General features: G+C 33.7%; 1 protein-coding gene across 1 annotated transcript in view; it reads left to right on the top strand.

Moving 5' to 3' along the window:
- LOC105347327 (uncharacterized) overlaps positions 1-27,860 on the top strand; it is an 89,303-nt gene that overhangs the window by 57,378 nt on the left and 4,065 nt on the right. The window contains exons 11-16 of the mRNA XM_066074635.1: positions 17,115-17,202; positions 18,133-18,248; positions 22,967-23,054; positions 23,270-23,385; positions 27,249-27,336; positions 27,717-27,826. Of these exons, the coding sequence (XP_065930707.1) occupies positions 17,115-17,202; positions 18,133-18,248; positions 22,967-23,054; positions 23,270-23,385; positions 27,249-27,336; positions 27,717-27,826 (606 nt within the window). The remainder of the gene's footprint in view (positions 1-17,114; positions 17,203-18,132; positions 18,249-22,966; positions 23,055-23,269; positions 23,386-27,248; positions 27,337-27,716; positions 27,827-27,860) is intronic.

The raw sequence follows: 27,860 nt of genomic DNA, 5'->3' as shown, positions 1-27,860 counted from the left end.
ATGGGAAGTAAAATTGAATTGATATAGATAAAATCTTGATTGTTTTTCAGTGAAGACGCTGAGACTATTCAGACCTGTGTGATGGGCTTAAGTACTGTGTGTGAGGGGAACTATGCCCATAACAAGAGCAAGACCATTCTCCAGGATATCTTAGCCAACTGTACAAGTTAGTAACTTCAGGGAATCAGCGAAATTTAGAGTTTCTTGGCGTATTTTTCATGTTAAAAATATTTGATTGATTGGTTTATTTAAGTATGTTATATAAAGATAGATCTTCACAATAAATTACGCAGTTGATATCAATCAGGTTAAAAGATATAGAAATTAATAAACAAATTAAATAGTTATTGTGGAGTCCACAATAAATATAGCATTTGAATAAACCCCGCCCTTAATCGGTCAAGTGATACAACGCTCAGACTATCCAACAACAATGGCAACGACGAAAGATAGGTTAAACCGTTGAGTTTGACAGATTTGGCAATGAAAGAAAAAAGAGACAGACTGATAAGGATAGGAACAAAGGGAAGATTATCATCGGAGACCATGTAGATTCATGAAATAGGAATTAAAGCCGAATTAAACTAAAGTTTTTAACTTTTTATCATGTCATGAAGTTGTAGGGGTTTTGCTAGTTAGGTTCGTACGTACTCCCTGTGTTCCATATCTGTACTTTATAAATTATAAGCCACAAGTGCATTTTCGTTTAGAGGAATTTTTGAATACAGAATAAATAAACACTCTCAGTACATGCATCGCACAGATTGATGCTAAAAGTAAAAACCGTGTTTCATTTTTATTACACATAATTATCAATTTATATCGTTCTACATTAACGAATAGCGAAATAATAATGCTTTCGGTATCATCTGATGTAAGAATTATCTAATTTAAGACATAAAAAACTGTTCTTCCATCGTCATGGTCCTGTTTTAAATGCTAAGCTTTCCCGCTCTAATGCGCAGTGGCGTTACGAATGGCAGATCACATTAATATTCATCAGACGTGTAGCAAAGTTTAGAGACAAATAACTAAAGAAAGAGGAACATGTTTTACGGGCCTAAAGTTTGTGAAACGTATAATTATAAGAAGCATGATGTATATTTTTTACTCAAACTCATGTCAAATATTTAACTGCAAATACGCCACATATATCTTAAATAATAATTAGATTGACGAGATATTGGCGCTTCTGACTGGTCGAAAAAAAATCTTTGATATTTTTTCCCGGATCTACTTTCTCTACTGTTCTGAATTAACCTATTTATAGAGCGGGAATTTCCAACATAGACACTGTCAATAAAATATTCAGTTGTGTCTGTTTGATTGTAAGCAAAGAAAATACAAATTTATAAATATAAAAAATTCAAAGTTTAACCTTGGAAAATAAACAATACACATTATTTTATTCACTAAAAAGAAAATTAAGTGTTTTATCGCGATTTCGTCTGCTTGAAGCGACGATTAACATTTATGACGAGACTTGCTGTTCTAATTCCAGGAATATTTTAATGAACATATAGTTCTATATCCTTTTACGGTAACACTGCTGTTCAAAGAACAAGATACAGTATTGGCATTATTTGGCCGCAAAATTTACGATTCTTTCAACGTCTTTGTCTGCGTTATTGAAGTTGTACATTGTACTATTTATGTTATTAGCGAAATCCTACAGGCACTAAAATGACGTCATTTTTCATTATGACGTCACTTATGTGCGCTAAACATGTAATGCTCGTTTAAATGCGTTACAATTTGATGTTTTATGAGTAGTTTTCGTTAAAATTAGACACTTTCACATGCGACAACCACTTTTATAGTTTACGTGCCGGTGTAATGAAGAATAATGACCCCCGTAGAATAATGACCGGGGGTCATTTTTCTACATAGAATAATGACCCCCCGGTCATTATTCTACGCAGAAAAATGACCCCCCGGTCATTATTCTACGTAGAAAAATGACCCCTTTGCCTGAAGAATAAGTGTCATTTTCATAAAAATGAGCACACTCCACATGAAGAAAAGTGACCCCTGTAGAATAATGACCCCCTTGTAGATTAAAGTTTTTCAGTATATTATTTTATTATTTGTCTTTACACTATTGTAATTTTCACTGCTGCAGTTTACAGAAAGTAACAGAAATTATAATTCATATTCAAATAAACTTAAAGTGAAAGAAGGGGTATATCTTAGAAAATAAAAATCCTTCCGTTATAACAAGGTATTGAGGTATTGCATCGGGGTATGGTTGTCGTCTTAACAATTACATTTACATATATCTATGGTGTTCCGATAGGGCCACTTCGACCTAAGTTGCAAGGGCGATAGTGCGAAGGCGAAGGAGCAAAAGTGCGAAGATGTGATGCATAAAGTTGCGAAGGCGAAGGAGCGATACTACTATCGCTCCTTCCCAACTTTGCACTCTGGCCTTCGCATCTTCGCACTTTCGCCCTCGCCTTTTTTATTGCATTCAGTAAGTCTCGGTCGATTACATAGAATTTAATACAGGTACTGTACTCGCCAAGGTTTTCCGATTAATCCATGCTATTATTGGTACGCATGCGCTAGGCCATCGCGCTTACTATGAATGTTTATAAATATTTTAATGTGTACATGTAACATAAATGTTTACCAGTGCTGGCTATGCCTAATCATTATATACTCCACATAAAATGTAATGTCCGCCATAATGTATACATATGCACTTCCAGACTCCTGTCACCTACCAGCCGTCTGATTACCGTGGACCAAACACAATACCATTCTAATTTCATTATGCGACACTCCTTGCTCATGCATGGATCTAGAGGGGGGGAGGGGGTCCAATTCAATATTAATAATTTTACGCAGTCCGGACCCTATCCCCCTGGATAATTTAATTTTATTAATTTTATTTTTAAAAAATCAAAAAATATGCCTTGGAACCCTTTAAACGATGGAGAACTCCGCAATTATAAAACATAGGTAATCACAGATTACAAAGCTCAGCGAGACGAGACATCACCTTTATGAGGCATCACCTTTATGATACCACCTTTATCATATTATTTGAAAACCATCCTTTATGATCTTGGATATTCATGGATTCTGTTTTGACACAAAATCGTATATCACATGTTAAAAAATTGTATGATAATCATATGTCCATATGTTAATCAATACAATAATATACAATTAAAAGTGCATCTAATCATACTTACAATATACGAGGGTCAATCAAAAAATACGAAGACAATGCGGCTGTCTATCATATATTTTTCATGAAAGTCATACTTAACAGATTAATCTGTGCACCAACACTTATGTTATTGATATGCGAAGTTTTAGTCCATTTGATGAAACGGTATTTTTGTTACCCCTTTTTAAAAACAACATGTTTTGTCACCACGGCGCACGGTAACGTTCAAAGCATGACGTCAAGATTAAACACCCACAGTTTATAGATATACCCCATCTTTATATCACGCTTAGTCTCACGTGCCTTTCTCCTTACAATTTAAAATTGCACTTAACATCTTTTTTTGCACACATTTGTTCGAGAATCATAGGTTAGTTCTTCAAAGTTTTTATTTTCTAACCGTGTATCTCTTAGTTTACAGTAAGGATAACCCTGAACGTCGGTTGACGTTACTTATTTTTTGACCAAATATTTACAGATATTCTACTCTCTTTCGGACTGTTTTATATTCAAAACACAATTACCACCACCCCCACAAAATTTATTACAGTTAAACACAAACTTACAAATAATTGTTGACTTATTTTTTTTGCACCATTGAGCATTTTCACAGCTTGTATCGTCCTTTTCCTGAGTTAAGTCTGTTTTGTTTGTACTTCTCGTTGCGCCGTGACGTCCGCCGACGTCGGTGTTTTTAGTCAATTCTAAAGAGGACTATCTGTCTTTAGTTACTAATATCTGTTCGACAAAACAATATATCCCGTCACTATTTGGTACACAGAATACCATGACTTCACTTAATTTGAGGTTTCAATATTATTTGGTTTTAAGCCCAATTTACAGAGATATTACTTTCAACATTATATGGTTTATTGTTGACATAACACAAATTTTGACCGTGCGCCGTGACCTCATTTTTGCAGGATTAGATTCTAAATAATTCTAAGAAATAAAGGAATTAATTAACTTTTTTTCTTGCAAATTATTTCAAACTATTGCTAAATTATGTCTACCAAATTTAGTAATGATATGACGCTAAGTAACATAACTATGACAAAAGTCTTCGTATTTTTTGATTGACCCTCGTATATCATATAAAACCATAAAATACCGTAAAAAATTGTGAGATATGATATTGTAACGTATGATATGACATTGTATTGTGTTATAATTGTAATTATAATTGTATTTGATCAAATAATAGAATGTCATAAAACATAATACAATATAGTATTATATGAAACAATATCATATTGCAATAATACATCATAACATTGAAACATATGATATCATACTGTATAATTAAGCATTGAATCATTATTTTTTGAAAGATGTGGTCTCATAACTGCAACGGTGTGTGCATGAAAATTTATTTGCACTCATCGTTGCAGTTATATATAAGACCTCATGTTTCAAAAAATAATGAATCAATGCTTATATTTACGTTTTTAGCTCACCTGAGCCAAAGGCTCAAAGTGAGCTTTTCTGATCACAATTTCTCCGTTGTCTGTCGTTGTCGTTGTCGTTCTCGTCGTCGTCGTTGTTAACTTTTCACATTTTCATCTTCTTCTCAAGAACCACTGGGCAGATTTCAACCAAATTTGACACAAAGCACCACTAGGTGAAGGGGATTCAAGTTTGTTCAAATGAAGTGCCACGCCCTCTTTAAAGGGGAGATAATTAAGAATTATTGAAAATTTGTTGGTATTTTTCAAAAATCTTTTCTCAAAAACTATTTGGCCTGAAAAGCTGAAACTTGTGTGGAAGCATCATCAGGTAGTGTCGATTCAATTTTTTTCAAATCATGGTCCCCGGAGGTAGGATGGGGCCACAATTGGGGGATCATGTTTTACATATATAGGAATGTATAGAGAAAATCTTTAAAAATCTTCTCAAAAACTATTAGGCCAGAAAAGCTCAAATTAAAATGGAAGCATCCTCAGGTAGTGTAAATTTAAATTTGTTCAAATCATGGTCCCCGGGGGTAGGGTGGGGCCACATAGGGGGATCATGTTTTACATAGGAATATATAGAGAAAATCTTTAAAAATCTTCTTCTCAAAAACTATTAGGTCAGGAAAGCTCAAATTAAAATGGAAGCATCCCCAGGTAGTGTAGATTCAAGTTTGTTCAAATCATAGTTCCCCTGGGTAGGGTGGGGCCACAATTGGGGGATCAAGTTTTACATAGGAATATAAAGAGAAAATCTTTAAAAATCTTCTTCGCAAAAACTATTAGGCAACAAAAGCTCAAATTAAAATGGAAGCATCCTCAGGTAGTGTAGATTCAAGTTTGTTCAAATCATGGTCCCCGGGTGTAGGGTGGGGCCACAATTGGGGGATCAAGTTTTACATAGGAATATATAGAGAAAATCTTTAAAAACCTTATTATCTAAAACTATTAGGTCAGAAAAAGCTCAAATTTGAGTGGAAGCATCCTCAGATAGTGTAGATTTAAGTCTGTTCAAATCATGGTCCCCGGGGGTAGGGTGGGGCCACAATTGTTTGATAAATTGTTATATAGGAATATATAGAGAAAATCTTTTTTAAAAAATTTCTTTTAAAAACTATTAGGCCAAGAAAGATCAAATTGGCGTGTAACCATCCTCAGATAATGTAGATTCAAGTTTGTTCAAATCATGGTCCCTAGGGGTAGGATGGGTCCACAATGGGGGATGATTTTTTTTTAAATAGAGAAAATCTTTAAAAGTCTTTGCAGGGAAATTTTTCGGTCCAAAACTCAGTACTTAGTGTGAAAGCACTGGTTATGCAGATTTAAGTTTGATGAAACCATGATTCCCTAGAGAAAAGTGGGGCCATGAAATGGGGGTATATAGGAATAGAGAAAAAAACAAAAGGGGCTTAGTATTTACCAAAAAATAAGAGGTACTGGATAAAAATTGTACTCGGTTGTCAAGATATTTTGATACTGTAATGCTAATTTGATCCGAATTAAGGCAATTGTTGATCAGGTGAGCGATGTGGCCCCTGGGCCTCTTGTTTAAACATGTATTTCCTTCCCAAAAATATGATTTGTTTTTAAAAAGCTCTATCTTATTCAACGAGGTATGCGAAATTAACGGAATGGCCACTGGAACAGCCGAAACATGCTGACAAAAATAGTGCACAGCGTTTTAAATTCTAATAACACAATTTTATTTTTCTTTCTGTAATTTAATGAATTTGCTCTTGGTAAACTAAGAAATTAATCAATTGAATTCATTTAACTGTCAACATATATTTACATCAATGAAATATTCATCAGTATAATAACAGGTCGTTATCCGGTTTGAAGTCGCGAGAAGAGTCAGTTCTTCGAGAAATACTGAAGAAATACTAAATGTATTCATACGCACCAGATTTGGTGATTGGGTCTTCTGTGTTGTGCGTAAATATCACTCAAATCAACCAATGCAATTTAATAGAGGGAAAGAAAGTGAATGTAAATATTATATTATGGTATTGTATTGTATGATACTGTATCATATTTGATACATAATATGATATTGTATTATATAAAACATATAATTTGATATCATATCAAATGATACAATATCATGGGATAAAGTAAAATATTATATAATACAATCATATTATACACATTGTATCATATGATACAATAATTTATTACATACTTAGTAATAAATACAGGTTTTTTGCACATGCGATACCGATGACATCACAAAATCCGTTTCGGCCTCCGGGGCTGATACAGGTTATCAGCCCTCCAGGGCTGATACGGATCCGTATCACACCCCTTGCGGAAATCCTCTGCCTTTTTTCGCTTCGGCATTTTTTGCATGTTTACAGACGAAAAATAAAACATTTCCAGTTACAGTCGACATTTGTAAGGGCAGTTGAAAACTTCAAATGCTAGCAAATGTTTTAAAGCAGTCAACTTTTAAAACCTGAAGAAATTCCTTTCTGTAGCTTCATGTTTGTTAAAACAAGAAGAACTCATATTTTTATTTAATACATGTACAGACTACTTTCAAATATTATTTAAATTCAATTTGTTCAAGTTGATGCCTTTTTACATAATTTATTACTAATTATGTAATAAATATAATAATAAATACCCTTTTTCCATATCACAACCTGTATCAGCCCTCGACCAATATCATCCCTCGGGCCTTCGGCCCTCAGGCTGATATTGGAGTCTTGGGCTGATACAGGATGTGATATGGAAAAGGGTATGTATTATTCTCTATATATATTAAAGTATCATAAAATACAATTTCATGTGATATGATAATATATCATATAAACCAATATCATATTATACAATATCGTATGATACGATATTTTATAATATTGTATCATAAAAATCAATACTATACATAACAATATCACGATACAATATCATATCATAAAATATAAAAAAAAATTGATACAATATTTTATCGTAATCATATAACGTTTTACAATATAACATATGGTATTATATTGCATCCTATTAAACAATAGTGTTTCAAATCATACAATACTATATCATAGGAATCATGTCACATCATTTAACAACAACCACATCTATCTATCAAACAGGTTTGAGTGAGGTAGGAGATTTCTCTAGCATCCTTGATAAAGGAGATCAGGCTCTGCATCTAAAGCAACATCTACGTTTCATTTATAATATAGTTAAATCAACTATGCAAGCTACATGTGACCTGTTCCAAAAAAACTAAACTTCATCAAGAAACCTATGGCTCTGATTCAAGATTCAAGTCTGTCAGGTGCATCAGTATCATATGACGCACCATCCATACAAGTTTAATGAAGTTAGGACCAGTAATAACTAAGATATAATCATTAGAGGGCACCTGCAACAAAAACTGTAACCAGCTCCGAAACCTTAACCTCCTCCATGATCCGAAACCTTTAGCTCAGATTCAGCACTCAAGCCTGTCTGGTGCATCAGTATCATAAGACACACCATCCATGCAAGTTTGGTGAAGTACGGACCAGCAGTAACTTAGATATTGCTATTAAAGGGCACCTGCAACAAAAAACTTTAACCTGCTCCAAAAACCTAAACCTCTTCCAGCATCTGAAAGTTAGGAACCAGATTCAGTAGGTCCAGATGCATCATTCATGTCATTTTGGTAAAGAGAGGACAAGTAATAGCTTAGATACAGGAGCTGCAACTAAAACTTTAACCAGCTCCGGACGCCGACGCCGGGGGTATAGCATATGCTCCCATTGACTTCGTCTCGGTGAGCTAAAAAGACGAAAGCGCGAAGTTTCGAAGGCGAGAGTGCGAAGTTGCAAAGGCGAAGAAGCAATAGTAGTATCACTTATTCGCCTTCGCAACTTAGCACTTTCGTCTTCGCATCTTCGCGCTTCGCCGTCGCATCTTCTATATTTTTCATATTGTTCATGAATTATACTTGCATTGAGGATTTCCATAATACAAACTGCTGGGTATACAAGTTCATCACCCAGAATTGATGATAAACCAAAATTATGAAAAGTTTACTCCACTGCATTATAACCAAGCTGAAATTAGTAGGCACTGACAGCAGCCACTACGCCAGTAGAGGTTAACGGCCAATAAGAAAAATCGTCAAAGTACTGAGAGTACTTGTACTGAAAATATATATTTCTTTATCCTCGGCATACTTTAGTTTAGTTAATATCAAGATGATTAATGCTTCAATAGTTTGTATGAGCATATTGGTAACTTTGGATACAATAAAGATCGTGTGATCAAAATCAAGCGGGATATAAACCCCTAACATGGGCCCTAACCTCTTATCAACGCTTTTAGAAACTATATTTTCTTATTATTATCGATCAGTGTTTATTATCTATTTAAATTTACTATAGTCAGATACTCTTCACAAATTTGCTCCAAAAGAATAAAGTCTATTCATGATCACAAAACAACATTACAACAAATGTTTAGAATATTGATGTTGATGTATTACGTAGAAGAAAACAAAACTAACGCAGAATGATTTTTTTAAAAATCACTTTCCCCAAGAAATGTAAATAAGATAATATCCATATTCCTACGTTACCTGTCCCTTAGTTTTTTCCAAAAAGATATATACATGTATCATTCTTCGATTGACAATTCATTCACCAATGAATATTACTTATATCATTACAACAATTATTCTTTCATGATTATTGTTCGTTCATTATCACACATATCCTCATTGTGTATGAATTTTTCTTAATTTACGTCATTTCCCGCCGTATGTCGACGAGAGAAGTAACGTAACTGTTAACAATCATGCAATTTGTGGCAATGTCGGAATGTTTTGCGTGTCCTTGCTACGGATATGAAAAACTATATACATGTACAGCGATATATTTACAAGTTCGGTGTTTATAACTTCAAAATTAGAACCAGTTTTAACGAATCTTGTGGCACAGTGAATAATATCACAAGCCATCGCATGTATTTTTCTTTCGTTTTCAATTCACCCGGTTCAGATTTCACTTTTCTATTTGTGTTCAATCCATTAAAGTCAGCTGCCTCAGCTGAACGCACAGCCATTTTGAATATTGTTGCTGTATTGTTTTGTATTCATACGCGCCGCTTCGGTTACATTATTTATATTTTTGATCAATGACACCTCAAGTTTTATGATTTGAGAATGTTTTATTAAATGATATAAAATGAATTTAATTATATTTGCTATTGATCGACCGGTCAATGCATATTTACAATGCATGTACATAGTCTTTATTTATTTTTATCTTGTTCTCGTGAGAGTGTGAAATGGGAAACCATATTTACAGGGAACTGCTGGTCCGATAAAAACAGGGCATGACTGGTCTGAGTAACTGACGCTATAACAAATCCGTTGAATCAATGTGCAACTAGTCCGAATTTTCTATTCACAAAGATTTATTTGTGTATATCTTTTAGCATTAAATAAAATCGAATTATCAACTTTTATCTTAGAAACCAAGGGCAAAATAAGTTTCAGGAGTGGCTGAATATATAACACATTGTGTTTTAAAATTCTACTAAATATATAATTTCTTATGATTTTTAACACTGTCCATTTTTTTAACCTTTAACTTTTTTATTCAATCGTTACGCTATGCAGAACCCTCTTCTTGTGCAGTTGCAAAGTATTTTTATGCAGTTCAACATTTTGACAATAGGCGATAAATTCTTTATATGAAGTACTTATATCATAATGTATGATGTGTAAAAATCATTATGTATGGTGGTAAAACCTTAATGTATTGTTTTGAATACGTTACACGCAATGGTAAATCCTTTATATGATTTCACAATTTCATTATATGGCGTTACGAGGTCAGTCTTTAAGGTGCTATGGCACATCTGTCGATATGAATGTGGATTAAAGTACATATACATTATGATTTGCAGACTTTCACCGGTTTAGAATTTTCAAATGTTACAATATTTAACCAAAAATATTACCTTTTGAAAATATTTGGAGAGGTAAAAATTGCAAAAGCCCGAGCGGGATTCGAACTCATGACTTACAGATTCGTAGTAAACCCTCTAACCCAGTGCGCTACGCTGTTAGGTAGACTATTGGGAAAGAAAATACTTCTATAATTACTCTTCATTTTATTGTTTATTTTGATAAACAATACGTCACTACATGGAAGTGTCCAATACCACCTTAACATGATGTGATTACTTCATTATATGGTACGGTAGCTTCTTTAGGTTCAGTCATAAATTTACTATGAGGTTATAAATTGGTTCTCTTTGAAAAGTTTTGACGGGAAAAATCTATTTACTACTGCTTTTAAATTTCGAGGATTTGCATTTATGCAATATTTAATAGCTAAATATTTATTTTGTATTCCTTAGTACCTGTATTTGCTGCGTGGTTTTTCTTCAGACACTTAAATGTACATGTGTCGATCATCGAGAAGGTCTCCTGCCTTTTAAAAGCAGTACAGATATTATACTGTATTTTGAAAACCCCCCCCCCCCAAAAAAAAATAAAAAACAAAAACAAAAAACCCCAAAAAACCAAAACAAAACAAAAACCTGCATGCCTCCCCCTGTTCAACCAGTTTGGGGCAGTGTTGAAAATCATACACGACTTTTCTTATATTATTACATATTTATTAGAATTATTAGAACCATGCATCCTTTTATTTACTTTGTACAAGAAGTAACGATCCCATGACATTTAAATTAAAGTACAACGCCGTTTCAGAAAAACAAAAAAACCCTTTTTACCGTTTTATTTGAACGGCTTTGAAATGCCAGGATTTTGTTGTTTCCCGAGACAGTAACTATATATTTCCTGAGGCTGAAATTAATTCTTGTTACTTTGAGATATAGTCAATAACTTACTTTATTTTAATATCGTATCTACTGTTTTCACATAATTACCATAATACATGTATTGAACCATTTGAACAAGAGCTCGGATTTTGGGTAGTTGTATCAAACAGCAATGTGACGTAGGCCTGTCTATTTCATTGTAGGTCACTCAGCCATGGCTCTTTAAAATCAAGATTTGTCTGGCTTTTTAGCCAAGACTACACAATCGGTGTATTGTTTTGACGCAAAAACAAAGACAGTTACGTCCTACTGAAAGTCGAAGGCCTTGTTTAGAATGGTTCTACTTCGTTCAAACGCCTCCGACATCTCTCAGTACTCTCAGTACTTTGAACATTTAAAGGGAGATATATATATATATATATATATATATATATATATATATATATATATATATATATATATATATATATATATATATATATATATATATATATAATATGTTTGCAATTTTTAATCAATTAAAATATTGTATAAACTTTAACATAGTTCGGGTAAGAATACTTCAATATATAGCACACTTCATTTTAAAATAATGTACATGCCTGTACAATATTTTTCATTGAATCAAACAAGTCCTTACGTGAACTATTCCAAAACCGTAAATATTTGTTATTTATAAATGTGTACATTACTGAATGATCTTGTTGTCCTTATCAGACCCCTGGCCACTCTTCTACATTACCGAGGATTATCTGTGTATTGACACGATCTCGCTGACAAACCGTCTGTAAACAACTTGTTAAAAATAAAATCTACCATTGATTTAGCTGTGTATTAAAATATCAACATCACGACCCCCACCCTCCTGTACCCGTGTGTATTGTATGCATTCAAGCGGAAAGTGATCTCCTGTCAGTGTTTAGTTCAACAGTTGTACAATGTATATTTCACAACGTCATTTTGATATACACTGTAAAATAATATTTCCAAGACCGATGTCCCAAACCATGCATCTGTCACTTTGTGGGATTGTAGAATTAATCGAATCTTTGGATTTTTATCGAGTCGGTAAATTATTTAGATAATTTCCTTAAAACCGTATTCATAGATTGAGTCGGATGAACCGCGAAATAGTCAGATCCATCATATATATGCTATCAAATCGATGTTGGTATGGAGTTACAAGCCGGCGATCAATTATGCAATTGCTTCTTACTCCCTGATGCCCGCCTCACCGTGAGTCAACGAATCCAGACTTTGGTATAATTAGTCATCGCCACTGTCAGCGGTTCGGTGTGCGCGCGTGTGTATAGGATATTTCGAATAGAAAGGATTGCTTGGAATTAACAGCACAATGAATTCTTCACTTCTGCTAGGAATCTTTGCGGTCTGTCTGATCGGTAAGAAAACATTACAATATACTGCATAAACATTTCAAAGCTGCAAATATATTTGACACTTTTCTTTATACAGGGGCCCAGGTATGTGTCAGGTTAGCTCGAGCCATTTGTTTTGGACTGCCCTCATTTAGTTTATCGCTTGGCATACCTGCATACATTTTCTTTATCGAGGTCTTGTCCGTTTGTTATATTAATGAAATAATACGATTTTGATGAACGCAATCATTACAATATAATATTTCACAAAATGTGCTTGCTTTGATACAGCTTGCAGTAATTACGTGTATTATAAGCAGTAAATTATATTCAGCATTTACCAATACACATTGTAATGCTAATCTTGCCGCAGGGCGCCGCGCCATAAAAAAACCAATGACCGTGAACTTTGCCTGACACTGACTAAGAGAGACAACTTCTGCCCACAAAAATGCATATTCATGAAATTATGTCAGTTTGAAAGAGAAAAGATAGGTGTTCGTGAAGGTGGACAGATGGGCAAGTCAACAGAACAGGATACTTCAATGGTTTCAGATCCTCAGTAATGTTCAATAACTCTTAATATCTTGGAATAATTTAAGGAGTTATACAAGAATCATTGAATTTATTGGACTGTATACCCGGTAGTACAAAATCGATATGTATAGTGTTATCACGGACAAAGACACTGGTAAATGTAAATATTTGCTCATAGAACCATACATGTATGTAGTTACACACTGAGGAAAACACAACGTGCGAGGATCCACATATATTTCTCGAGGAGTCCAATTTGCGCCAGGGCTAGGGGGAGGGGTGGGAAGGGAACTTTAAGAAATCTTTTCAATGTTTGAATATTTTCCAATAGGGCTGGACCCTCCCCCTTACCACCACTACCTCTAGATCTGCTCGAACACTACTTTGTACTTCTTGACTGAAGAATTATATTCATGCACATCATTATGTGTTAAAAATGTATGCAGGTTTGAATCCACTATATAATGCTTTAATGCAAAATGTCTCTACTTTTTACACTTTTTCCCATCATGAATCAGCTGGGTAAGCGAAGAAACGCATGCGTGGATATTTATTGTATTATAATATCTTGTTACTTTTAATCTGTGTGGAGAACAGACATTTAAGGTCACTAGTAATGAGGTTAGAAGATAGCAAAACTGAAGATTTTTATGATAATACATGTACTTGAGGACATTCTAAACATAAAATGAATTATTATTTTCAGACCTTGCTTCTGCACAATGTGATCTTCAAGCTGCATTGGGCTGTCTGGCTGGCTTTCAACAGCCTGCTGGGTCGACCGATGTGGCAGCAACATGCTCGTAAGTCTTTTACAAAATTCTCAGACAGCAAGAATACAGTTGAATGTTTTTTCAAGTCATTCTTAAAGAAGTCATTTAAGGATTTGAAATAAATTGATGCAAATAAATAATTAACATAAAAACAGTAAAGTTTTCTTTAAAATGACACTCCCTGACAATGCATGGTTTTCTTGGGGGTGTCAATATCAACTGTCATCCTCTTAAACAGGCACTATTTATATAATGGTATATATAATGATATATATTTGCTATATATTAACAAAACAATGAAGAGTATTGATGCATGCCACATTTTTGTCAATCTGAAAAATGGCCTAAGTTTGCAGTTACTGTAAACTTTTTACGTTACACAATACAGCAATATATTACTACACAAATAATCGTTACTGCTTCATTTAAAGAATTAAGCCATTTAAAAACAGAAGAATTCAGTTAACGAATGATGGGAAACATATAGAAATCAACAACATTATATATAAAAATAAGCGTTGTTTGTGTGTACTTTTCACTTTTTATATAATTCCTTCGATGTCCGATCACCAATGTATTTACAGTGGGGCCTCAGATATCCGGACGCCAGATAACCGGACGCTTCAGTTTACGGACGATTTTATTTGGGAACAGATTTTTTATACGTTATTTTGTCTCATTTATCCGGAATTCCGCGTTCCGGATCCGGACGGTCTGTTTTTACCACAAAACACTGATTTACTACTAATTCTGCTTCATTTAACCCGACGGTAAAATATGATTATATCCTATTCAGTACAAAAGATTACCCCTGTCAATTAAGTTTCACACCTTTTTTACGTGCTAGATCCTCATGAGTAGCTTGTATAAACACACTGACTTCCCAAATCACTTTCATGGAAAATTACAAACAACAGTGTATCACACACATATCACAATTGGACACAAAGAATTTAGCTAGATTCGGTTATCATTATTGTCCGGTTAATATTTCATGACAAAATAATAAAATAAAGCAGAGTTCTTTATATCTAAAAGCGTTCATATTGTCAGACAACTCTAGCATGTGTTGCTATATGGAATGAAACGCAAATAAAACCTAGTATCAACACTGGGAGCCATTGTATACAAATACATTATCATTCATGACAACAATAGACACATTTCAGATATCCGGACGCTTCATCTATCCGGACGATCGGACTTGGGAACCAAAGCGTCCGGATAACTGAGGCTCCACTGTATGCCCAACAATAAAGAATTAAGAAATGTAAGCTAGCTATAAATGCGTGTGAATTTATAGATTAATATAATAAATCCAATTGATATCAATAAATGCAAATTTTGATTTATAAAGTATATAATTATAATTTCCTGAATTGTGTATACATTTATTGCTGAACGCCAATTACTGTTAAACTCACTTAATTATTACATAAAGAAAAAAAATGATGTACCGGTAAATGTTTGTTTAAACAATAAGTAAAAGTTGTTTTACTTGTTTATCTACGATACCTTATTCATGATTTAGTATTTCCGATGCACAAGAATGAAGTTACCTCGTTCTAAAGATTTTTGGTTTTATGAATTAATTTTACATTATTCGAATCTTCGTGAAAAAAAACTATTATTGTCTTAAATTTGTATAATTAACTTCCTAAATATAAATGGTATGGTATAGGGTAGGATTGTCTAGTATAGTAAGAGATTATTTTCATGATAGGATGCAGGAAAAGGATATAGGATAGGATTGTTTTGTCAACTTTCATGATAGCACAGGGTTGTCTCTAAAAATTGAAGTAGAAGGGAGAAAGAAAAAAGTAGAAGGGGATCTGGAGGTCTAGCTTATAGCTAGATTGTGTTTGAAATGCAATAATAGCCGGGTAATTACGTCACTTTAGGCGGGGAAATTCCCCGCCTCCCGGGTCTTAGAGCGTTCACATATCGTTCACCATGCGTTCACTGTTTTATTTGCGCTTTGTTTGTGTTCTACATTCACTCATCATTCATCGTTCATAAGCGTTCACCAAATTCCATTCAGCGTGTGGTGTGCTCACCGTTTGCTCAGAGTGCGCTCAGCGTGTGCTCACTGTTCACTCACTGTTCAAATGGGAAAGTAGAACATTTGAGAGACTGTAACCACCTGGCCACCTAGGTCTTGTTCAGTGCGAGGAGATTTGGTTTCAGAGGATGTGAGTTCAAGCCTCGGCCAGGGCGGAGGTGGAGCTCACATATAGTGATTCCCTGTGCTTTATGTTTATCTCTGTTCTTCACTATGGGCAGGTATATGTCAGTTTGAAAGTTATTTCAGTGTTTGTTCTGGCCTGCCTCATGCTTTCAGTAGAGAACATTATATACCTGCATACATATAATTTACATTACAGGAGTTTTCAAAAAATTATGACTTGCCTCGCGCCCCTCAAGGAGAACTGTAATTCGGATGAAATATTTCAGAGTAGCATGACCGCGATTAATGCTGTGGAACCAATATGTGCAGGTAATATACATAAAATCATCTGAATACCAGACAGTTAGAAAACATATAGATTGTACAATAAACAATTAAATTTCTAAAACATTTTATAACAAACTTGCATACCATAAATTCAGCTGGATTAGTTTCAAATAAGCATTGGCATTGTATTATCTAGTAATTATAAACAAGGGCTTTTTTTCTTAAAGCTAAATAACTAAATTTATATGCAGGCTCATGTAATCAACAATCGTTTTTTATGCTTTAGTTAAAATTGTTTTTGTCTGAATCATTTCAGATGATATCCTTCGTTAGTAGTCAATAGAGATTTATGTACATGAATATATTGATATTTTGTATGTATGCATATTTTGTTACCCCTTTTGCACTGGAGCAATGATCATTTTGATATGTTTAATGTAAATTTTTGGAGTTCATGAGGTCTTCAAAGACTGAGTTTATATTTTGTTTTTAATTTTAGAGTGAGAGGGAAAATCCGAGCCAAAGTTTTAATTTATGTTAAACTGATTTTTTTAATCGCAGGTGGTGGCGAATGTACCGGACGTTTACAGAACTGCTACATGGATGCTGGAATTGACCCAACAGGAGGCATTAATCCTAATATAACTTGGTATTTTGATGATTTACCATCTGATAGATTGATAAGAATAAGGCACTTATTATTAGTCAAAGAATTTCATGGATTATGTCATATAAAAATGTTTTCACAAGCAGCTTGAACCAATGCATCTTTTATTAGCAAATTATACTCAACTGTTGAACAATGTAACCTTTATATGACTTGAGCTGAAGTGCTGAGCTTTTCTGATCACTTTTTTGTTTTATAGCATATGTATGTCTGCCTGTCTGTCTGCCCATCCATTTATTAAACTTTTCACTTTTTTGAATTCCTCGCTCAATTAATTGGGCTAATAAAAAACTTGGCACACAGTATTCTTACTAGGTATGAACATATATTTAAGTTTGATAAAGTTAGGAGAGATAATGAGAATCATTTAATTAACTTTTTTAAGACTTTAAGTCTTTAAACATCTTCTTGAAAACCAAACCCAAAAAACTAAATTTTGTATGGAAGCATGTAAATTAAAATGATGATCCCCAGAATTAGAATGGGTCACAAAGATGAGAAAATTTTACTTTTACCGGTATTAGATTAAAAATTACCTTTAAATACCAGGTATTTTCTTTTCAAGAATTATTTGGTCAGAGCAGCTAAAACTTATTAGATAAAAGTGTCCCTGGACAGTGTAGATTCAAAATATGATCCCTAGGAGTACTCTAGGGTTACCATTGAGGTTTTAAAATTTCACATTAGAATAAATAAAGAAAATTCTTTGTAAATGTTTTTTTCAATGTTAAATAAAAAAAATGTGAAGAGTTTACAGATGGGTGATCCAATGAACAGATGGACAGAAATTCATTTTATTTTTTTCTCTTTATTTTGTTTTATTCATTTTTTTAAAACCCACATGCTGTGCTGAATATTTGAAATGCTGACGTAAAATTAAATTGATTTAAATAAAACTGGATTGTTTTTCAGTGAAAACGCCAAGACTGTTCAGACCTGTGTAATGGGCTTAAGTACTGTGTGTGAGGGGAACTATGTGTTTACCCAGACCATGACCAGTTTCCAGGATGTGGTGTCAAACTGTAAAGGTAACTAACTACAGGGACCCCAACAAAACTTAACAATTACAAATAGAAATCAAAGTACTGAAGTACTGACGGGAGTTGATTTTATCGATTATCATTTATTCAAAATCAACGATATGTGATTTTGCATGGCAAGTAGTATCAGTAATCGAAAAATTTCTGAAAAATTGTATGGATCCAGGCAAGGTTGAACTCTTGTCTTGTTCAACCAAACGCTCGACTGTCACCGTTTATCTCCGACAAGCAAAAGAGACTCTGTTTTGTCGGATATTAACGGAGACAGCCAAGCGTCTGGTTGAACGAGACTACATTGAACTCTAGCGTAGGAATACATACGACTTTAAAAAATATCTAAACTGTTTGTACAATTTAAAATCTTACTATTTTCATGGTATTAATAAATAAGTTTTCTTGAAAAACAATGCTTCAGAATACATAGCATCGAATTTATCGATTATTTTCAAGAACTTAGTGTTGTCAGCGGAATTGATTTGCGCTTAGGTCCAAACACTGTTTCACTTTCACTTTGCCCGAGTAAGTGCATAGGAGAGTTGATTAAAATCAACTCCCAAATATGGTTAAATAGAAATGAAAGGAATATTTTTTTGTTATAGCACACTGATAGAACAGACAGAAGTAGTCTCAAATTTTCAATTTAAGGTGGCTCTATACACCCACAGTTTATTCCAATTTTCAATAGAAGACCACAAAACATATACGGTACTTATCAAATATTAAAATGATGATATGGATACTATAGGTATTTTTAAAGAATTTTCAAATGTTTTTTTGTGTTTTTGTAAAATAATTTTTAAAAAGTTAACTATTAACAAATTGAGAGAAATTTTTTTTGTCATATGATGGATATTTCCTTCGGACACCTAAAAATAAATATAATACTTCTTAACATTCAGAAATTTTATTATTGCAATTTTTTTTTGTATTTCCCCAAAACATAATTTTTCATATTTTCTTACTCTGTTGACAAATTATCCGAAAAAGCTGCTTGATGTTATAAGAAAATGTATTTTAATAACTGTGACATAAAATTTTTTAATAAAAATCATTGCAAATATACACAAAAAATATTTTAAATTTTATTTGGTATGAAAGTTCCTCAGGTAAGAGTTATCGTTCTTAAGTCCCAAGGCCCAAACATCTTGGGGACTTTTCATTTCTGAGTTAAAGAAAATTTTCTAAATATCACGATGGAATGATAAATACATACATATTTCATTATAGGCCTATATAAGTGAATTTATTCGCTTTAATGCAAAACTTAGTCAAATAAATAAAGGGGGAAATTAACTAATAGGATTTATGTATCCCAACCTGAGAGAAATTCAAAGCCACCCTCCCATCCCCTTATGATGGTTAGGAACATCTGTCACTATTAATGTGGATTAAGGTGTATTATAATTAAAATATTTTCACCGGTTTAGAATTTTCTTTCACAGTATTCAACCAAAAAATACGTTTTAGAAAATTTTGGAAAGTTAAAAATTTTATTGTCCCCAACGGGATTCGAACTCATGACCTACAGGTTTGTAGTGAACCCACTAACCTACTGAGCTACGCTGTAAGATATCGAAGATCAGAAAGAAATATTTAAAAAATTATATATAGACTTGATTTTATTGTTTTTTACGATAAATAATACGACACAACTTGTTATAAATGATTTTTCCAATTAAAAATATAAATCTAAGACTATTCAATTAAAATTTTTTTTAAAAGAGCGGTCCCCATCATACAATTTGCCTCAGTTTAAATCAGCCAGTAGTACCGAAATTGCACGCATCCAGATTTACTTTTTTGCGTACTTTTTTGCGTACATCAAAAAGTGGTGTATAGAACCACCTTAAAATTAGCTATCTTATAACAGGCTGATTTCTGAGAGTTTCTTCCCAGAAACAAATGGATCTTGAATTGTGTTATGATCCTTGCAAATTAAATTTTAGAGTATTCATACATGTATGTTTCACATTCTCGACTAAAAAGATATCATAAGAATAGGGGGTTATATGCATAGAATTCCTATGTGCTTAAGCATATTTTTAAGTACAGAATTTTGACTTAGCAGATTGAGATTTGACTTAGAATATTGCTTAGCATGTTGCATAAAATCTCTCAACTTTAAGGCAGAAATTTAGCGTGCTCTTAAATCTAAGCATTGGTTCTCATTGTCTTAAGTATTTAAACATGTTGCTTAAGTGTATGATAACTGGAAGGCTGTCAGGGTTGTCTCTAAGACCCGGGAGGCGGGGAATTTACCCGCCTAAAGTGACGTGATTACCCGGCTATTATTGCATTTCAAACATAATCTAGCTATAAGGTAGACCTCCAGATCCCCTTCTACTTTTTTATTTCTCCCTTCTACTTCAATTTTTAGAGACAACCCTGGGCTGTACAACAAATCATAAATAAATAAGAAAGTTAATCCTGCTAAATCCTCTGCATACACCTTTTAATTGAGCAGACCGTTTAAGAATGTGATACAAGCCTGTGTATCTCAAAACAGTCTGTTTTTTAAATTTATTTTTAAACATAGTTTTTAAAGTAACAAACTGACGTCATTTTATTTTTGTGTCATGTGCATTTATCCGGTGCTTGCATCATGGCTTTGCCACGAGCTCTGCTATAGTCATTAATCTATGATTGTTGATTAGGCACGGACAATGACTTACCGTGAAACAGGTCACATTTGATTTGCCTGAGATGATACAGAGCTCAATTATAAGTCACAATAAAAAAAGGAAAAGCCAGGACATTTTCTAACGTATACGGTATTTAGATAAAATACTTTTCAATTCATTTTAAATCAAATACATTTAGTATATGTTATCATAAGTTTTTAATGTTCTTTAGTTGAAGATAAGATGTGTGCGGCAGTAGCATGAATTGATTTAAAATCAAGGACTCACGGTTTCTAATATTAGTAAATCATCAAGTACTCGACTATTGCTCGACTAAAGCCTCAGATTAATTGACTAAGCCAACCGAGTAAAATTGACATCCCTAATAGAAGTAAATATTTACATTTGAACCCACCTTCCTAATTAAAGGCCCTGTCACACCAAGCTGCATCCCCTTGGCGTGTTCACGGCGTTGTAAAATTCATGGAATCGCCGTAGGATCGCAAGGAAAAGTCAGAAAAAATGTATAGTTTTATTTGAAAATTTTACAAGTGGAGATGTCACGGCGTCCTGACGGCGACCAAGGCGTTCTTACGGAGCTCCCACAGTGTGTAACTGTGTTTCCACGGAGTTCTACATGGCGATTTACTGCGCTCTCGCTGAGTCTCCGCCGTGCGCTCATGACATGCTAGGAGTTTTTACTGCACGTCCACGGCGTGCTCTGCGAGCTGACTGCGTGCACAAGACGTTCTTTACTTCTTGGTAGATTAAATTTAATTTGTACAATTGTTTGGGAAACAAACAAGAATTTACAACTACCTGGTAGTATTTTTTGATTTTATGAAAAGGTACATTGTAATGGAAACATAACTACTTCTAACAAATTTGTGAAGTCTTAGTAGTCAGGTCTACAAAAAAGATCTGTTATTAGTAAATATTGAAAAGATGTGAAAACATCAGAACCAAATGGCATGAATTCCATCTACGTCCATTGATAGGTCTTGGAATAATAGCAAATGCTACTTTTTACATAGTCATCTACATCCAGTTTGATTCATTGTTCAAGTTTTTGTGGTCTTGATGACAACGCACTAGAAACGCCATCGGAGTGCGGTATAAACGCAGAAGAAACGCTGCGAGAACGCAATGAACGCAGCAACAGCTCTTTGGGGTTGCCGTGTGAACGCAGCCAAATGAAAAACAACTTGTTCAAACCATGTGGATGCGCAGTGAGAGCACAATAGAGACGCAGTGAGATCCCAAAGGACTCCGTGAGGTCTCCGTGCAAGCGCAATTGACTTATCACTGCGTCTACACTGCGATTAGCTGCGTTCCTTGAGCGCGCCGACGGAGCTCTCGTGGCGCTGTTTGAGATCTTTCAGCGTTGTCACGGGGACCTCACTATGCTTCTACGGCGTGTTTATCAGAAAGCAGAGCCCTGGCGCGTAATTTGTGCGTGTTCAAAGTGTGCGCGTCGCATGGCGGGAGGACGCAGCTCTGGTGTGACAGGGGTTTTACATATGAAGATACCTACTGGTACTGTATACATGCGGTGAGCAGTACTGTACTGTTGATTCCTAGTTGAACACTTGAAATAATATCCGCATAAAAGCACGTCTCGCGGGTTTGAAAATTTTGCCCTTTTTTTGGACAGAATCAATGAAAAAATTCAATGATCACAATTTGAATACTGGAATTAAGTACTTCCTTAAGATAAGGAATCTACAATAATTATGGATTAATCTAATGAGGATTTAAGGAAATAAGATATATAAAAGTTTAAGAACCTTTATAATTTTATCGACATGCACAGATCATTTTTGCATTTTAACAATTTGCAGATATATGCTTCTTTAAATATATGAGCCTATATATATATGATAACTCTTTCCCTATTTTCTACCTGCATTCTTTTGATCATGAATTTGAAAACTGCTTCTATTAACATGATTAAGTCTTGGCGGAATACATGCACTGTTGTTTCTTTATGTGTGATGACAATTATGGTAGTTAATAGCCCAAAAAACCACTTACAATATCCCAGCCATATCTAAAACTATGTGAAAATGTTTTTTTTTGGTACAGGTGGTGATCAATGTACCGTAGGTTTACGGAAATGTTACGTGGATGCTGGAATTGACACAACAGAAGGCAGTAATTCTGATCTAACTTGGTAATTTGATGATGTTTAGAAAATTGATAGGAATAAGGCACTTATTATTATAATCTAAGCATTTATTTTATGGATCAGCAGTTAATGCCCTTAAATATTTTGTTTTGTTTTACATGTATGTATTTATATTTTTAAAACCCACATGCAATGCTGAATGGTTTGATATGCTGAAGTAAAATTAAATTGATTTAAACAAAACATGGATTGTTTTACAGTGAAGACGCCACGAATATTCAGACGTGTTTAATGAGCCTAGGTACTGTGTGTAAGGGGAACTTTGGGTATGATATGTCCATGACCAGTGTTCAGCGTGTGGTAACGAATTGTACAGGTAAATTATGGCACACCAAATTCACCAAAATGAGCTAATCATAGTTTCACAGTCGATCAACTAGATTTAACAGTTATAAACTATAGTTTAGGGACAGAAAACTATAGTTATCGACGATAATCTAAAGAACTATATATGATAAGAGTTAAATTTGGCCCCGATAATTCAACATTATTTAAAGTGTTTCGGGTACAATAAAATGTAATGTTATAATTTAGAGGAGTTGATACAAAATATATTTTTCACATATTTGTTTGATTTCTTTGCACTCATTTGCAGTATATGACGTCAGAAGTGACGCTATTTCGAAAATTGACATTTTTCTCATCTTTTTTACAAATGGGAAATATAGAGCGCATGCTTGAACTAGGACAAATTTTTTGTCACTTATTAGACTTGGCTAGATACATCTCTGATTAAAATATTTTGTTGGTTCAAGCATGCGCTCTATGTTTCCTGAAAGTAAAACTGATTGAAAACAAGCTTATTTATGCCAAAATGCAAAAATGGGGGGAAAGGGTTGTCTTTAAAATGCTGTATTTCTAAATTGTTGGCACTTGAATCAAAATGAACATAAAGTTAAAACATCACATATATATCTGTACAAAGAAAAAGAATTACAGTAAAATAATGATATTCCTTTTAGGGGGCCATTTTAGGCCCATACCATATATAGTCCTTTCACATCTGTTAACCATAGTTAACGCAATCATCTATGTTTCAGAAGCATAAACTGTAATTATCACTGGAAACAAGCATTCGCATTTGCAGAAAAATATTTTGTTTGATAAATATAGTTTTACGATTGCGAAACTATGATTAACAGCTCTTAATTATACTAAACGACTGTAAATTATAATAAGTAGATGTGAATCTATATTTATCAGCATAATCTATCGTTAACGTTATTTGCAGACAGATAAAATTAGATTAATACTTGAAATTTATAGTTTACATTTGTTAAATATAGTTAACTATAAACTATTGTTAACTACAGTTTAGCGTTCGTAAACTATGGTTAACAGTCAATAAACCTATATAGTTTATCATCTCTGAAACTTTATTTAATGCAGTTAATCTATATTTCACATCTGTAAACGATCGTGAAACTATGAAAATCTATACTTATAAATGCCAATAACCTTCAAATGCCCACACCAAAGTATTGCTTATACCATCAGTATTTCATCAGTGTGAGGTGATGTCAGTATATTATAATTGAATTTTACCTTATCTGAATGAAATTGTGAAATGAATAAAAATCCTACTTTTTTTTTTAATTAACCAGCCCAAAATGGCAAAAATAGGAGTAAGGTAGTGGAAACGCTTTTTAGCTCACCTGAGCTGAAAGCTCAAGTAAGCTATTCTGATCACATTTTGTTTGTCTTCCGTCTGTCTGTCCGTGTTGTCTGTCCGTCTGTAAACTTTTCACATTTTCAACATCTTCTCAAGAACCACCAAGCCAATTTCAACCAAACTTGCCATAAAGCACCCTTACCTTAAGGGGATTTTAAGTTGTGAAAATTAAGGACCAAGCCTTCTTACAAGGGGAGATAATTAGGAATTAATGAAAATTTCGAAAAAACTTCTCAAGAACCATTTGGCCAGGAAAGCTGAAACTTATGAGGAAGCATCCTCAAGTAATATAGGTTCAAAGTTGTGAAATTCATGACCCCCGGGGGTAGGATGGGGCCAAAATGGAGGGGGTCGACTTTTTACATAGGAACATATAGAGTAAATCTTTAAAAATCTTCTCAAGAACCATTAGCCAGAAAAGCTGAAACTTATGTGGAAGCATTCTCATGTACTGTACATTTAAAGTTGTTAAAATTAAGACCCCTGGGGGTAGGATGGGGCCAAAATGGAGGTGGTTGACTTTTTACATACCTGGTAGGTATATATAGAGAATATCTTTAAAAATCTTCTTCTCAAAAACTAATTAGCCAGGAAAGCTAAAACTTGTGTGGAAGCATTCTCAGGTAGTATTTTTTAAAGTTAAGAATATCATTACCAGGGGTAATATGGGGCTACAATGGGGGGGGGGGGTCAACTTTCTACATTGGAATTATTAATTAATTTTTAAAAATCATCTTCTTGGAAACTAATGAGCCAGGAAAGCTAAAACTTGTGTGGAAGCATTCTCAGGTAATGTAGATTCAAAGTCATGACCCTTTGGGTGTAGGGTGGGGCTACAATGTTGATTTTTATCATAGGAATATATAGAGTAAATCTTTAAAAAATCTTCTTCTCAAAAACTAACCAGCCAGGAAAGCTGAAACTTGTGTGGAAGCATTCTCAGGTAGAGTGTATTTAAAGTTGTGAAAATCATTACCCCCAGGGGTAGAGTTGGGCCACAATTTGTGATCAAATTTCTAAATAGGAATATATAGAGTAAATCTTTAAAAGTCATCTCCTTAGAAACTAATTAGCCCGGAATGCTGAAAGTTTCTGGAAGCATCCTCAGGTAGTGTAGATCCAAATTTGTAAAAGTCATGATTCCTGGGGATAGGATGGGACCACAACTGGGGTGGAATGTTTACATAGGAATATTTAGAGTAAATCTTTAAAAATCTTCAGCTAGGTGATTATTTAATATTGTGTAGATTTTTGCTTCTGGACGATTCCTGGATGATTGGGTCTCACAAGGGGTTCAGAGTTGGATGTAGGTTTATATCCCATTTATAAACAATTGTTTAGGATCTGTTTGAGAGCTGCAATGCTCAACATGTGATATTACTATAAAATCATCCTGTTAGAAAAGGGACTAATGATAATAAACATAAGAATATCCAGTGGAAAAAATTGACATTTATTTTTACAGGATCTACATGTATTATAGTACTACACTGTTTAGATAGTTTGTTTTATGATTCCATTTAGCTGATTTTATCATACCTATTGTTTCTCAGGTGAGCGATGTGGGCCATGGGCCTCTTGTTTGATTGAATTCAGTTGGAGTATGTATTTACTAATAGATATATCACTTGCAATAAAAACCAAGAAGGGCAAACTAATTAACAACACAGCGGAAAGTGTATGGCAAATTTGTAATGCTTTTGGTAGATACCTTGAATCGAACAACTTTGGTTAAATACATAAATAAAAAGTATGCATGCATATGAACTGATGAATTACAGTAATTAACTGTTGAAGGAGGCTGTCAATTTTTTAAGATAAACATGTAGATTAGGAGTAAAAAATATATTTTTAAATTTCCTCTAAATGTTGTTCTATATTTGTAATTATTTTATAAAGATTTTAAATTATTTTATATAATTTAGAATAAGACACAGTTCTTTACACATGTATTTTACAAGTATGTAGAATTAATACATATAGTTACTCTAGAGTCAGGATGATATATTGTATATTGTCATAAACCATTAAGATATGTAACTGAATAGGAGCGAATGAGTTGACAAATTCAGTCACCTTGTCAGTAACAAAAAAAAAACCACTTGGGCTAAATTTCATTTGCTTGTTTATTTCAAAATAACGCATGTCACAATATTGTGGTGATATTTTGTCCAGTGACCTATACATACACTGAACACTTACTTTAAGTATCTGTCTGTTCTACATATTTTTAGAAACTTATTATTCCCCACTCAGAAGGAGAAGGGGGTATACTGTTTTTCCCTTTTGTGTCTGTTTGTCTGTCTTTCCGTAACAAAAATTTCTGTCGCATTTTTCTCAGCAACTATATATCGCAGATGCTTGAAATTTTTACACCCTATTTGTTTAAGCATGCCATATTGTTGGATATACTTTTGTACCAATCGGACTTCAACTTCCTTTGCTTAATTTGCCTTAATTTGAAATTGAAGTATTTTTTTTTTAATCTGTGAATTTTTCTTCCATAGCAATGTGTAACTATATTAAGGAATGCAACATGGATTATACTTTTCCAAACGGCATCCCAAGCAAACCGGATTATGAGTCGGGGTGTCGGTGAGTTTAATTTGTATCAGCATCTTTATATTTACTGTGGAATCATTACATTTCGTGGCGGCTCAATTTTAGTGGAATTTGTGGGTACCTCTAATCCACGAATAACTATCCTCCACAAATTAATAAATAAGAATTATAATGGCATAATATCTTTTGTAGGTATAAGAGATTAAACGAAATTACAACCCACCAAACCTTTAAATTTTAAGCAATCCATAAAAATTGGCCCCCACAAATTCTAATGATTCCACAGTAGATAAAAATAGTTATATATTTAATATATTGTTCATTCTCATAGAACTCTGATTAAACTTGTGAATCATGTTTGAAACAAATATGGAAAAAATAATGGATTTAATAAAATTATCTGTTTTGGACAGTGCTATTAAATGCGTGGAATCTAAATACAAACGATGTTTTACTGATAAAGCCATGGAAAGCTCAATCAAAAAAATGAAAGCCTTTTGTATGGATGCCAACTTAAAGAATGGTGAGTCTGCTGATTTTTATTTATTTGTGTAAAA

Source organism: Magallana gigas, chromosome 2 (assembly GCF_963853765.1).
Source record: "Magallana gigas chromosome 2, xbMagGiga1.1, whole genome shotgun sequence".
Classification (NCBI taxonomy): Eukaryota; Metazoa; Mollusca; class Bivalvia; order Ostreida; family Ostreidae; genus Magallana; species Magallana gigas.
The sequence above is the reverse complement of the archived record's forward strand: the minus strand, read 5'-3'. Positions and strand labels throughout refer to the sequence as shown.